Raw genomic sequence first — 15,387 nt, 5'->3', positions numbered from 1 at the left:
AAAGGGTGCCTTGTGACTGTTCATCATTTAAAAGCGTGCCTTGGGACTGTCTATAATTTTAAAGGGTGTCTTGACTGAAAATAGGTTGAGGATCTCTGCCCTAGCTATATGAAAATCCCCCTGCAAAGTGCAAACTGCTTATTTGCACTTTAGTAAATGAACTCTTTTATTTCAATTTTCCAGCAACCCTCAAACCAGTCTTTTCCATAATTCAGTTTTTGGGAGTGTGGAGATGGGATTGAAGTGTCAGTCCACCCCTGGCACTCCTCTCCCCCCTCCTGCCTTGTACAGCAGTGTGATGGCAGCCAATGCTGAGGTCAGTTGTACTACAGAACGTAGGAGGATTAGCCAAGTTCAATTAGGGGAATCCTATTTGATGCATGCGGCGGGCTTTAAGGCGTGCTATCTCCAAGGCACTGGGATGCTATGACTAGAACAGTCACGGCTCTAATCAGATGAAGAAACTCCCTTTCAACTCATTTGGAGAAATCGGCGTGTTACGCGAGACGAATAGAGCAGAGTGAGGGGCTGTGTTGGTGGCTGTGCGGCAGACAGACAGAAGGAGCTGTCATCGCTGTCAGCGGGGACTAGATGTGAGTGTGCAGTCCCCGGCACTCCGGATCGCTCCATACACTGCCAGATGGTCTTTCAGCAGCAAATGGCAGAAGAGCGCTGAGGATCCCCAGTGCGGCATTTGCCCCAGGTCCTGTCGGTGTGTCCTGCTGCCACGTCCCTGTGCTCTGCTTCTCACACACGTGTCGTTTTTTTCCCCAGCCTCAGGACTTTAGCCAGGAATCTAGGACTGCAGCAATGTCTTGTGTTCCTTGACTGGGGAGGGAAAAATCTGCTGCTTCTGCTTCTGTTGCTGCAGTGCTGAGTCTGCTTTGGCTTGTGATGAGTGTGGGCTGTGCTTGTCGGAGATTAAGGGGCCCCCTCCCACGATCACAGTCCGCTTCACATGGCCATGGGCTCAGTGTAGACCGGTGCTGATGGTGCTGCAGATCTCTCATCACCCCATTTCATCTCAGGTGCCCCCCTTGGAAACTTCTCCCCATCTGCTTGCCTGCCTTCCCATGCCTAAAATGTCAGCAGTGGCTGGAGGGATACCAGCAAGGCATGACTGCTACATGCTTCTTCTTCTTCATCATCAATCTAGGTCCCTTCCTTCTACCATGGTGCTGAACACAGATGGAGACTCCTTTTAAAGCCTAGGACTTGGAAGATCAAAGGGAAAAACAAAACGTGATGGACTTGTATTTATTTACTGATTTGATTTTTGATGAGGCGAGATAGAGGAGTGAGGATCCAGCTGTCCTGCATTGATCACACTGACACCCCAGTTGTCCTGCTCATGACATAACTATCTCCTCCCTCCACAGTCACTATTCCCTTGATGACTCCAGGAACTTCCTTTGCTCTGACGCCTAATGCTGCTCACTGAGGCTTGCCTTAATCTGGAGAACAAGTTCGGATGTAAGGCTCAGCTTCTAGAACCGTAAAGACGGTGGTACTTGTCACGATCTGCCCTCCCCAGCGTGCCCGGGATGCCCGGAGGAATGTGGTACTCTCTCTTTGGATTGATCTCTGCTCCGGTCCTGGTGGCGGTGGTGTGCTGCGCCCAAAGGTAGGTTTCCCAGGGAGCTTCACACTTTACTTTTGAGGGACCGTGATCTTTACTTTGGGGGACCCCCGATCTGTCCCAAGAGGGATGTGCTAAACTCTCTTTGAATTGATCACTGCTCCGGTCCTGCTAGTGGTGGTGTGCTGAGCACAAACGTAAGTTTCCTAGGGTGCCCTAGTGGCATCGTCACACTTTACTTTTGAGGGCTAATGAGCTTTACTCTAGGCTAGGGGGACCCCCGATCTGCCCCAGGAGGGATGTGCTAAACTCTTTGGATTGATCACTGCTCCGGTCCTGGTGGGATTGGTGTACTGCGCCCAAAGGTAGGTTTCCCAGGGAGCTCTAAGGGCTTCATCATACTTTACTTTTGAGCGACCATGAGTTTTACTTTTGGGGACCCCTGATCTTCCCTAGGAGGGATGTGGTAAACTCTTTGGATTGATCACTGCTCCGGTCCTGGTGGGATTGGTGTACTGCGCCCAAAGGTAGGTTTCCCAGGGAGCTCTAAGGGCTTCATCATACTTTACTTTTGAGCGACCATGAGCTTTACTTTTGGGGACCCCCGATCTTGGGATGTGGTAAACTCTTTGGATTGATCACTGTTCCGGTCCTGGTGGCATTGGTGTACTGCGCCCAACTGTAGGTTACCCAGGGAGCTCTAAGGGCTTCATCATACTTTACTTTTGAGCGACCATGAGCTTTACTTTTGGGGTATCCCCGATCAGTCCCAGGAGGGATGTGGTAAACGCTCTTTAGATTGACCACTGCTCCAGTCTGTTAGTGATGGTGTGCTGAGCACAAACATAGGTTTCCCGGGGAGCTCTAGGGGCTTCCTCACACTTTACTTTTGATGGACCATGAACTTTACTGTTGAGGGACCTGCTTTCAGCCCCCGGAGTGCTCAAAGGAATGTGGTATTCTCTCTTTGGATTCATCTCTGCTCCTGTCTAGTGTCTGTTTTGTGATGCGCCCAAAGGTAGTCTTCCACAGAGGCTTCATCAAGAGGATCACACTTTACTTTGGAGGGACCATGTTTTTTGCTTTTTGGGGACCCCTGGTCTTCCCCCAGCGTGCCCAGGATGTCCAAAATAATATTTGACTCTCTTTGGATTGATCTCTGTTTCAGTTTAGTGGAGGTGGTGTGCTGAGCTCAAAGGGGTTTTCCAGGGAACCATGGGTGCATCATCAAAGGGGTCACACCTTACTTTTGGGGGACCACTTATCGGCCTCCACTGTTCCCAGAGGAATGTGAAACTCTCTTTTTGGATTGATCTCCGCTCCTGTCCTTGTGATGGTGTCCTAAGTCCAAATGTAGGTTTCCCATCTAGCCATAGGGGTTTCCTCAAAGGGACCACACTTCACTTTTGATGACCCTGAGTTTTACATTTGGGTGACCCCTGTTCATTTGCCAGCATGCCAAGAGGAATGTGGCACTTTCTCTTTGGATTGATCTCTGTTTCTGTCCTAGTGGTGGTGTGCTAAGTCCAAAGGTAGGTTTCCCATCTAACCATAGGGGCTTCCTCAAAGGGGTCACACATTACTTTTTGGGGACTATGATCTTCCTAAAATACTCTGTATACTGTTTTCTAGATATTTAGTCACAAGTGTTACCATTTACTTCTGATATAGTGAGTGGAGCTGCAAAGTGACATTATCAAGCTTTTATTTAGTATACACTGGTAGAGATGTCTTGAGAAGTGTAAAAAGTTCAGAAGAAAATGTTGCTCATCCTTTATACTAGTGCCTTCTGTGACCAATTCTTCTCTATGTCCACAGTGTCAATGATCCCGGGAATATGTCATTTGTGAAGGAGACAGTGGATAAATTATTAAAGGGGTATGACATCCGCCTAAGACCCGACTTTGGAGGTAAGGCAGTTTTATTTCTAATGAATGTGCTGTTTTTTATTGTTTCATCATCATCATCATCATCATCGTTCCATGCTTGCTTTGGAATACATTAATTGAATAGCCATAGTCAGTGTATACAATGCAAAATACTCCATAAACATCGATTGTACGCCATTACTAGTTTCTGTATGTAATGCTTTCAGATGGCATGCCTGCTAATATCCATTAAGTCGGAAGTAGTGGAGGTTATAAAATGAGGGTTTCCCTATTGATTTCTTTTTAGGTTCTCCAGTGGCTGTTGGAATGAATATAGACATCGCCAGCATTGATATGGTCTCTGAAGTCAACATGGTAAGCCGGCATGAATCCTCTCCTCTAGTGTCCTGTGTGTGGAGGGCTGACTCTGGTCTCCTCTCTTTGCTGTGTTCAGCTCCGGACTTGGCTCCCACACGACTTATGTCATTATGACTGCTGTTGCTATTGTTTGTCTGCATGCCATTGTTAGAATTGTGTGTTTGTCAGGCCTTGTACCTTGCTGCCTTTTAGTTTGTAGTACAAGTAGAAGAGCTGTCCATGGTGCTGAAAGGTCTCTGCTACAAATTGCTTTTTAAGCTCTGTCAATAGGACACTAATGCATTATCTGGCCGGTGTACTAAAGCACTTAGGTCATGGTTCTAAATACTATGCGATTCATTCAAGGCGGATAATGTTTGCCATTTAACAAAACCTTGAATCCTAATAGATTAATGTCTCCCTCTTTTTTCTTTCTTTCTTTCTTTCTTTCTCTCTCCCCCCTTCTCTCTCTTTCGTTTTTTTACTTTCTCTTGCTCTTTCTTTCTCTACCCCTCTGTTTTTGGTCCTCACTCTCTCTCTTTCTCTCCCCCCCCCCTCTTTCTCCTGTCTTTCTTTTTATCACTTCTTTCTTCTCTCTTGTTTTTTCCTCTATATCTCTTTGTCTCTCTATTTTTCCCCTTTCTTTCTCTCCCCCTTTCTCTCTCTCTCTCTCCTCCCTTTTCTCTCTTTCTTTTTTTACTTTCTCTTGCTCTCTTTCTTTCTTTACCACTCTCCTTTTTTCTTTATTTTCCTATCTCACTCCCTTTCTTTCTAACTTTCTCCCTCTCTCCCTCCCATTCTTTTTCTTTCTATCTTACTTTCTTGCTCTCGTTTTCTCTTTACACATCCTCTCTCTCTCTCTCTCTCTCTCTCTCTCTCTCATCTCTCTCTCTCACCTCTCTCTCTCTCATCTCTCTCTCTCACACCTCTCTCCCTATTTCACTCTTTCTTTCTTGCTTTCTTTCTTTCTTTCTTTCTTTCATTCTTTCTTTCTTTCTTTCTCTTTCTCTCCCCCCCTCTCTCTCTCTCTCTCTCTCTTTCTTTCTTTCTTTCTTTCTTTCTTTCTCTCTCTCTCTCTCTATTTAACTTTCTTTCTCTCTCTATCAAATTAAAATTGAAATAAGCTTTATTGACAGGACCAAATACATATTAGCATTGCCAAAGCAGTTGCGTTTATATGAGTTTGGATGAGAAGGGGGATAACTCTAAGACAGTCTTTAGGGGTAAGGGATAATATAAAGGGGGTAGAGGATAAGTCCATGGAAAGGATTTTTAAGACTATGGTTTTTCTATCTCTTTGTTCCTCTCTCTCTCTTCCTTTCTCCCTCTTTCTTTTTCTATCCCTCTTTTTTCTTATTCTCTCTCTTTTTTCTTTCTTTTTCTATGTCCTCCCCCATCTCTTTTTCTCTCAGTCTAACCCACTTTCTCTTATTTGTTTCACATTCTCACACACACATACATACTCTCTCTGTCTCTCTCTTTTTCAACCATATTCACAGCTTTTCTTCCCCTCAAACATGTTGTGAATAAATGCATTCTCATAGCATTTGAAACACCCGGTTTACTGTGAAACTGCTGGCTACTTGAAATGAATTGTAGTAACTATTTTCACAGTAACATGAACATGTTTAATTCAATTTGCCCTAATCCAGTACTGATTAAATGTATTTTATACATGCATGATATACTTCATATTAAAAGTCAAAGGTCATGCAGATCAATAGCCAGTACTACTAGTATTTAATATGAAAGTGTGCTAATGATTTCTGAAAGTAATGATAGTGATGTCTGTGAATTAGAAAATACAAAATAAATATGGATTTATGGGGAAAAAAATTAATTGCATGATTGAAAACATTGATTTGTCCAAATTGGACAGCTAATGGGTGGATTAGTAAATAATTGAACAAAAGATTATACTTGTAGGTCACTGAGAGAAGCTGAAAGTTTATTAAATTATATAAACATCAATGTTAGCTTTACCATTCTGTGTGTTCCCTATAGCCATCTTAATTTATAATCCACATTTATACAATGTGTGTTTTAATATTTTTATATTTTTATAAATAAATAAATGTAAACACTAAGTGTATGGGTAGGAATGCAAAGTTAAAAAAAAATCCTGAATAACCATTAGATGTTTTTATGATGTATACTAAATTTACAATGCACAGTTATACAGAGACATTATAAAGTTTTATCTTGTAGTACTTATAGCTGAGTGGGAAGTTTGTATATAGATACAAGTAACATTTTTTTCATGTACAGTTAAACTTCAGCTGTGTGTATAACAGATTTGGAAGTTAGCATTTTGTTATTATGCTGTGCTTTTCATGTGTGCAGTTATTGTTACTAGGCATTGTATTCATGTTGCTAATAGCAGCTTGCTCAACAAAACATCCTTGTATTATTAGTATTACTCTTTTTTATGGTGTGCTGACAATAAGAGGTCTGTGCTGTGCAAAGTTAAGTGCATTAGGAATCCTCGCAGTGCTGTTAAGAAAGTTTCTCTGCCTGAAAGGAACCCAAGCACAGTATTAATGGTAATGGCTACTTCCTAAAAGCATTATCCCTTTTCTCTGAGCTTCTTATATATTGAGTGGTAGGTCCACCTGTCATGTGGGAAGTATTCTCACCTTTAAAGATGAAGTTTCACTTTTATTGGCTATATATTATCAAACGTCAACATTTTGTAGATGTTTTTCTTGTTAGAAAAATATGTTGTTTAAGTGCATGGTTCACGTTTGTACTTATAGAATGTTTTTGTTCACATAGGATTGAACATGACAAAGTAGAAAATGTGCTAGTTGAATTATATGATTCATGTAACCATGTGCATTTTACTGACAACCGGAAGCTTATTTCCTAATACGTTATGCTTACTGAAGTCCTGAAATGTAATACTCATAATTATCATAGAAATAATAGGTTAATAAATACAAATTTAAGATATGCTATGGAATTGGTATTTCAATAGTCATCTTGTATGAACCAATACTATTGTGCAGTGCAGTGCATTACAAAACTCCAGATTCACACCAATCTTTTTCATAGCTTCTGCTTTACACATAATACAAAATTCTATTTTTATTCTAGCCTTAAAAAGTATCAGTGCAGCTCCACCCATGTACAAAAACTGATACAAATACTCCAGTACTACAACAATCTACTGCATAACCTCAGCATTGCATCATTCTGGTACAGAGCTCCAGTATTTTACTAGTTCAATTTAAGACTCTAGTATTGCACTAATCAACAACATCATATCGTTCTGCTACCCATTTCTAGAATGTCACCCCTCTTATACGAAACTCAAAATTATCCCAGTAAAGAGGCTTATGATGCTGCACACCCTCAATTTTTCAAAAGCCATTGGATAAAAGTGTGTGGTCTATGCCAGGACAATGCTGTATTTACTGTAGAAAACCATGAGAAAAGTGAAAGTCCAGCACCAACACAGTATGATGTAAAATCACAGTACTTTATTTGTTATCCATCAAGACATCAAAATAATCCATCCAGTGTAAAGCTCTTAGCCATAATCAGTATTATTAATTGTTAATTGAACAAGCTGAAGTTAGAAGCTGATTGGCTATTTTGCACTCTCCAGTCCTAATAAATCAGCCCCAGAGAGTCTGAGAAAGGTGAAACAGAATAACTGTAGAAGTGGATATCCAGAGGGAGTGAAAGATGTTCATTGAATAGTATTCATATTGTACATTTATGTTTATTTTCTGGTAGTTGATTTAGTATAGTTCACTCTTCATAGTCCATCTAGCAGTCATCCATATGCAATTAATTAATAACATATTTTGTATTTTTTCTTTTTGCTATGCTTTCAAAGAACATTTAAAAAAAATAAAAACAATTATTGCCTGGGGTGGTGGTTGTTTTGGTGAAGGGCTGGGGGCATCTGTGACAAATGTAAAGGTATGAAGGTGTAGAGGTCTACAAGGGACTGCTTATTGGGAATGATTATTTCATAATACTAGCTGTGATGTCATGATAATGGCAAGGAGGAAACTTGAAAAAGGAATTTGATGTGTCAGCACAGGTAGTAAGGGGTTTTGGAAATAGAAGGGGGAAAGGAAGCTCATCTCACTGGTGCAATAAAACACTGTATTCAACAATATAAAAACACTTTTTGCAGTTACATTCATGTGCCATCTGTCAAAACGGGTGCCTCATACATGGCCGTCCTTCAGGGGGGAGTCTTTATCACCAGGGCCAGTGGTGTGTGGAAATGTTGATGTTGTCCCTCTACTTCACCACATATTTTCTGATGGTCTGGGCTATGATGGGGCATGCCCCACCTGTTGAAACTGCATGTACAGTTCTGCTGTGACAGTGGTCTGGAATTGAGTAGGGGGGACTCAACCCCAAAATGCATTGCTGTGGCAACCACACAGACACTATGGTGTAGTGGTATACCCTGCAACACTGGAGCTATTACCCAGAGCTGCTGCATTGAGTTTTGAAAGGCCCAGGTGTGTGCCATCATAGCCTGATCCATTGGCAACTCTGTGGTGGAGGAGTGGGACAACATCTATATTTCCACACAGTGCTGGCCACAGTTATAGGAGCTTCTACCCCTGCCGTTTGGACATATAAGGGGTGCCCATTCTGACACATGACATGTAAGTGTAACTGCTACCATTGTTTTTTATATTGTTGAATAAAGAGTTCCATTGTGCCGGAAAGATGCGCTTTCTTTTCCCCTTTTGTTTTGTTTCTGTGTCTATCTCTTGTATTGACTGATGAAAACTGCAAAGTGCTTTGTCCAAGAAGACCTTTGAGAATGAACACTATTCAGCTGGAAATTAAGTCTGGAACTGTGAGCGCAGTTGGACTAACATTTTTTTCCTAGGGTTTTAGAAACAGAACTGCTTCTCTTGACTTTTTGCTGTTAGGGTAGCATTGTTGTAGGGATCCATGGAATGGAAAGTATAACAACAATAGGTAGGCAAGGTTCATAGGAAACCTCACTCTCCTGTCATTAGCATACTGACTTAATTTTTTAGCTTATAATAATTATTGTAGCAGCCATTTCAGTGTCCCACTATTTTGTCTAGTGATAATGTCCACAGCTCCAGAGATCCTTCAATTTTCTTGTATCTAGTCACACACATTTAGCTTAAATAAACATTTCTTGGCTCAGAAGTATGTTGCACAATTCTATTATTCTGTTATTACTTGATGAAGCCATCATTCCTTTCACAGTCATATTACTGCGACTGGGTACATCCATCACTGGAGAGATCACATTGCACAAAGCAGTTTGCTCTGATATTCTGATTATTTTCTGACACTGCATTATGAAACAACCACAACCACTACTACTTCCAGTAAACTAACTTCCTCACCCATGCCATGGCTTCCTACTATTGTTTTGGGCAGTGCTCAAGTACATTTACTATATTAGAAAGAAAATTAATACTATAATCACTAAAATCAGTCTTGTTGCCTGAATATAGATGCTGGTGGTGTTGAAGTTGCTGCGGTGCGACCTGGTGAGTTTAGGGTGAGGTAAATACCTATAGTCGGGTTAAATGTTCAAGAAACCCTGTAGATGTTTAGAAGGCTGCCATTGCTGATCTCTCCTGAATAAATTCTAGTTTCCTGGCTATCATGCTAGGGCATAGACCTGAAAAAGTATGCATTGCATGAGGTCTGACTTCACTCTTTCATTGTAATCTGCATTCTTGTTCCATGTTAGTGACTCAGAAAGTATTGAAGCTAGGAATAGACAGGCAACTAATATTTTTGAGAGAAGCTCAGCACTGACAGACCCTGTTTTTTTTCCTAATTGCGAAGTACCTTTATGGGTTAGGTCAGCATTATCTTTTAGAGTTAAGGATTTCTTTTAGGAGGTGGGTAAAGAAGTATATAGGTGACAAAGGGTCATCTGTATACTACTTAACCGAACACTAAAAAGGACAGCCAAAGGATTAGGTGCCAGGGAGTAGAGAAGAGTAATTATTTTTCTTTTTTGGCTCGAGTTCTTAATGTTTTTGCTCACATGATCATTGTACAATACCTGTGCCATTACGATATCAAAGCTGAGATACCTATATTTATCTTCTTCTTTTCGCCCAAAGATGCTGATGATGTTGGTGTTGTTATTTGAAAAAATAATATAATTTAACCTATTGCCCTCAGCAAAACACATTTATCCTCTGAACATATTGGGTCGTACAGTATATTGAGAGCTTGATGTAGGCATAGCCTTTTGGGGTTGAATAATTTGGTTCATCATAAATATACAGGTGTGGAATGAAGCAGATATTTACTCATTGAACTGTATGTTGTGGAGTTGATTTTAAAGGGAAAGCCAATTAAGGAAAATGAATATAATGTGCAACAACACATAGATGTTAGGTTGCAGCCATATAAAAGTTCCTAAAACTTTCAGGTCATATTTGTATTTCTTGAAACCTTGGTAGTAGCACCAACCTTCCTCATCATTGTTCTGTACTAATAGTTTCACTATGCTACTGGCACTTTTAGAATGGAAATTTTCTTTTATATAGCTACAGGTATTTATAACAAGCAATATTCAAAATGTGATTTTTTTTTTTTAATTTGCACTTGTACGTCTTGCACTTATGTAGCTAGACTTAGTTAATCTTGCACATGGAGGTTAACCCATGGGGTCAGAGTGAAATGAAGTGAAATGCAGTGAACTAAAGTAGCACAAAACCTTCAATCATATAAAAAAACAGAGATTCTCTTGTCAATAGCTGGATGTTTCTGTTCATTTTACTATATTGTTCTCTTCACACTTAAAAAGGTTGTAAAGCTTAAATCTTTTTAAAACAACAAACATGTTATACTGTTACGTACGCCTTTTCAATGAAGGACATCGAGGCCAATTCTATTACATTTGTCTGATATAAGTTTACTGAAGAATTACAATGTACATTGGATCAGAGAGCATGCAGAGACAATGTGATACAGCTGGTTACATGGATGGATATTTTATAGCTTTTACAATGATTTTCAATCACGAGCATAAGATCAAATCACGAGAAATGGTCTCAATACCAGATGCCGTCACAATAACCTCTTGGACACAAGTAAAAATTAATTATCATAATAACTCAAACTATGGTTAAGCAAACAGGGGCTAAGGGACTTTTTCAGTAAAATAGTGATTTCTGAGAAATGATCATGATTGTTCAGCCAACCATGTCTCATTGTTCAGCCAACCATTTCTCAGAAAAGAGAAAACACAGATGTCCCAACAACAACAAGATACATAATATGTTACAAATGTTACTTGCTCAATGCAATGGTTCTGCACAGAGTGTTTTTGAACCTCTTCTGGGGTCCCCCACTGGTGTTTTGGCTCCTCCTCCATTCCATGTGCCATTATAGGAAACCGCTTGCAGGCTTACTCCCAAGTCAGGCTGTGTGCGTCTATAAACACATACTGCACAGTTTGGCCCTACCCCCCATTCTCTGCTCACAGGATTTGATTGATAGCACAGGAGCCAATGGTTTCCGCTGCTGCCTCTGTGTCTTGTAAATGCAGGAAGAGGGAAGAGAGTTGCTAAAGACGTGCGCAGTGCTGGATAGAGTGCGGTAAATATTTAGGAAGTGTTGGGGGGGTGCCATACAAACACTGAGACATTTTTTACCTTAAAGTGGTAGTGGACTCCATTTGGACATTTGTACCTACAGGTAAGCTTATTATTATTATACAGGTTTTTATAGCGCCAACAGTTTGTGCATTGCTTTAGAAAATGAAGGCAGACATTACAGTTACAATACAGATTTGGACAAGAGGAATCAGAGGGCCCTGCTCTTTGGCGCTCACAATCTAAGTGGGAGGGTCAAGTGATACAAAAGGTATTAGCTGTTGGCAGGGGTGTATTTACCACAAGGCAAACAAGGCATTTGCCTAGGGCAGCATTTTTCAGGGGGGCAGCAGCATCTTTCAGGGGGGCAGCAGCATTTTTCACCCCCCCCAAATAAAGGGATGGAAGAAGGGACACAGGCAGCATGGGGACCAGGTCGGATCTGAGAGAGGCTGCGGGCTGCTTGATGGTGTATGCAGAGCCTGACTCTTATTCCTGGGGAGGTCTGGAGCTGTGAAGGTGAGTGTCTTTTCTCTTGCAAGGATGGGGGGGTTGCCAGTGTATGGGGGGGGGAGGTGGTGGTTGAAGGCTCTCTTGGGTTTGGCTGGGGTGTTGTTGGTCTATGTCAGGCTCTCTTCGTGGGGGAGGGGGGTGTTGGTCAGTGTCAGGGTCTCTCAATGGGGGAGGGGGAGGGGGCAATTTTTATGTGGCCCCAGAGCAGCACAAAACTAAATACACCCCTGGCTGTTGGGTAAAAACAGATTAGGCTAGGGAGTTCCATAGGAAGGGAGAAGCTCAGGAGAAGTCCTGGAGGTGGGCATGGGAGGAGGTGACAGGGGAACTAGAGAGCAGGAGGTCTTGGGTGAATGGAAGAGAGCGGTTTGGTTCATATTTTTAGACCGGTTAGTGATATAGCTGGTGGCCGAGTTGTGGGTGGCTTTGTAAGTTGTTGTTAGTACTTTGAATTTTATTCACTGGGTGAGTGGAAGCCAGTGAAGGGATTGGCAGAGAGGGGTACTAGGCAATGAATGGTTGGTAAGGTGGTTGAGTCTGGCAGCAGCATTCATGATGGAATGAAGAGGGATAGCTTATGTAAAGGTAATCCAGTGAGGAGGGAGTTGCAGTAGTCAAAGTGAGAGATAACCAGGGAATGAATTAGAAGCTTTGTGGTGTCATTGGTTAAAAGGGGGCGTATTCTGAAGATGTTGCATAGGTTGGGATGTCATGATTTGGACAGGGATTAGATGTGGGACTGAAAGGACAGTGGAGCTTATAATAACACTTACCTGTAGGTACAGGGAATATCTCCTAAACTTGCATTGTTTAGGAAATATTCACACTGGATGCAGTTGGTGATGCGATTATGATATCTCCTCACAGGGAGGATATTCCCTCTCCCCCCGAAGAGTTCACTACCACTTTAATGCAGGAAATGCATTAAGGTAAAATATGTTTAGCCTTTAAAACCACTTTCAGTATATCAGGGCCGTGGAGGGATATGGGATTGAGCTCCTCTTATAGTCCTGAATTTTAAATATTTTGCTGTAAAATTATAGTAATTTAAAGCAAGCCTTGCAGCTCCCTGCCTTTTGTCTGCAGCTCCTAGGTGAGGATGACATCACATTCTTTACAGTTAGGTCCTGAAGAATAGAGCCGCTGATATATTGTAAAAAGTTGTTTTTACGAGGTACTGGAGTGTCTTCTTGTGAGATTTTCCCTGCTCTGCATTCCCTAAGAAGGATGGTGACATCATGCCCAGTGACAGACAGGGTAGGGTAAGTATAATTCTAGCTTTTTTACAAGTACATTTTTGACCTACTAACAGTAGACAATTTGTAAGGAGGTAAGGGCTGGAGAAATGTCTGTGGACCTTGCATTTTAGTGCTTCAAGACTAGAGGTTACATTCTTAAAGAAGTGAATGTGATATTAACTAATCATTTACTGCAGGTGTATCTTCTTAGTGCATGTGTTTTAAATTACTGTGATTGATTCATCCACAGTGAATGTTTGTTAAATATTTCATTCACTGTTTTTATAAATGTACTCCTAAATGTCCATTTTCTTGCATAATATCAGTTATGACAAGTCATCTTTAAACCGGTTATTGATTGTACATTATTGCCAGACATTCAGATTTTTGACCAGGTGTAAAACTGACTTATTAACAATGGAACAGGAGACAAATACAAGTATCACACAGAGTAACCAAGGTTGTTCAATAATTTGAGGTTATACCTGTGGAAGAAGATAAAATCTATGTTACTTTGAGGTGTAAAACTGACTTATTAACATTGGAACAGGAGACAAATACAAGTATCACACAGAGTAACCAATGTTGTTCAGTAATTTGAGTTGATACCTGTGGAAGAAGATAAAATCTATGTTACTTTGAATACTAAGTGAGAAAGGGGCAAGTGACTCACATTTTCTTAGAAATCTGTAGCATTATTATCCCTTTACTTACAGAATGTGTACTATTTATTCCAGCCATGGAATTTTAAAAAAATGGGTTATGGTCCCTTTAAGGGGGATAGTTTTGGTGTACTCGGGGTTCTCGCCCGCACAGGGTGAGAGGTTCTAGAACAGTTTAATCGTAAAGGAGAGGACTGACTTACACTTCTCTCTGTATTGGTAATTTCTTTTTTGGAATCCAGAATTTCGGAGGATCAGAGAGATATTCGTTTGGGAAAGGAGCTCCCCCCTGATAACAGGGACTCCAGTCCTGACAGGGTTAAGCAGTGTCCAGGAAGCAGGACTTAAGACAGGATGCTCCTAGTACTGGGAAGGAGTAGTGGGAGTTTGGGAGAGCAGACAACATGTCTGAGTGCTGCACACGTGCTGGAAGCTGCCTAACAACTGAATATGAACTTTCCTAACTTTCGGTAAATCTTTTATATGAACTTAAGCGATTTTTGTTTGTTACTGAACTTTACTATATATATATATATATATATATATATATATATATATATATATATATATATACAGTTGTGCTCAAAATAATAGCAGTGTGTTGAAAAAAGTAAATAAAGCTCAAAATCCTTCTAATAGCTTTTATTTCCATACACACAAATGCATTGGGAGCACTACACATTCTATTCCAAATCAAAACATGAAGAAAAATATATCAAATTTGTGTTGTGCCTCTAAAAAATTGAAGAAAAGTGAATATTAGACTGTTCAAAAAAATAGCAGTGTTTGTATTCTTCTTTACAAACTCAAACATTCACTATATAAACTGAAAAATGTTTGAAGATTTTGCTTTCCTTTGAATCACTTAATGAATATTTAGTTGTATAAGCACTGTTTCTGAGAACTGCTGTACATGTGTGTTGCATGGAGTCAACCAACTTCTGGCACCTGTGAACAGGTATTCCAGCCCAGGATGATTGGACTACATTCCACAGTTCTTCTCTATTTCTTGGTTTTGCCTCAGAAACTGCATTTTTGATGTCACCCCACAAGTTTTCTATTGGATTAAGATTCGGGGATTGAGCTGGCCACTCCATAACGTCAATCTTGTTGGTCTGGAACCAAGATGTTGCACATTTACTGGTGTGTTTGGGGTCGTTGTCTTGTCGGAACACCCATTTCAAGGGAATTTCCTCTTCAGCATAAGGCAGCATGACCTCTTCAAGTATTCTGATGTATTCAAACTGATCCATGATCCCTGGTATGCGATAAATAGGCCCAACACCGTAGTATGAGAAACATCCGCATATCATGATGCTTGCGCAACCATGCTTCACTGTCTTCACAGTGTACTGTGGCTTGAATTCAGTGTTTGGGGGTCGTCTGACAAACTGTCTCCGGCCACTAGACCCAAAAAGAACAATCTTACTTTCATCAGTCCACAAAATGTTGCACCATTTCTCTTTAGGCCAGTCAATGTGCTCTTTGGCAAATTGTAACCTCTTCAGCACATGTCTTTTTTCCAACAGTGGGACTTGGTGGGGGCTTCGTGCAGATAGCTTGGCTTCACATAGGCGTCTTCTAATTGTA

At 40.9% G+C, this 15,387-nt stretch overlaps 1 protein-coding gene across 1 annotated transcript in view; it reads left to right on the top strand.

Moving 5' to 3' along the window:
* The first annotated feature begins 317 nt into the window (after positions 1-317).
* The window catches only part of GABRB3 (gamma-aminobutyric acid type A receptor subunit beta3), a 218,197-nt gene continuing 203,127 nt past the window's right edge, over positions 318-15,387 (top strand). The window contains exons 1-3 of the mRNA XM_089693485.1: positions 318-1,624; positions 3,398-3,489; positions 3,755-3,822. Of these exons, the coding sequence (XP_089549611.1) occupies positions 1,545-1,624; positions 3,398-3,489; positions 3,755-3,822 (240 nt within the window). The 5' untranslated portion in view covers positions 318-1,544. The remainder of the gene's footprint in view (positions 1,625-3,397; positions 3,490-3,754; positions 3,823-15,387) is intronic.

Source organism: Staurois parvus, unplaced genomic scaffold, assembly GCF_062004578.1.
Source record: "Staurois parvus isolate SC_StPar_1 unplaced genomic scaffold, SC_StPar_1.0 ptg000634l, whole genome shotgun sequence".
Classification (NCBI taxonomy): domain Eukaryota; kingdom Metazoa; phylum Chordata; class Amphibia; order Anura; family Ranidae; genus Staurois; species Staurois parvus.
The sequence above is the reverse complement of the archived record's forward strand: the minus strand, read 5'-3'. Positions and strand labels throughout refer to the sequence as shown.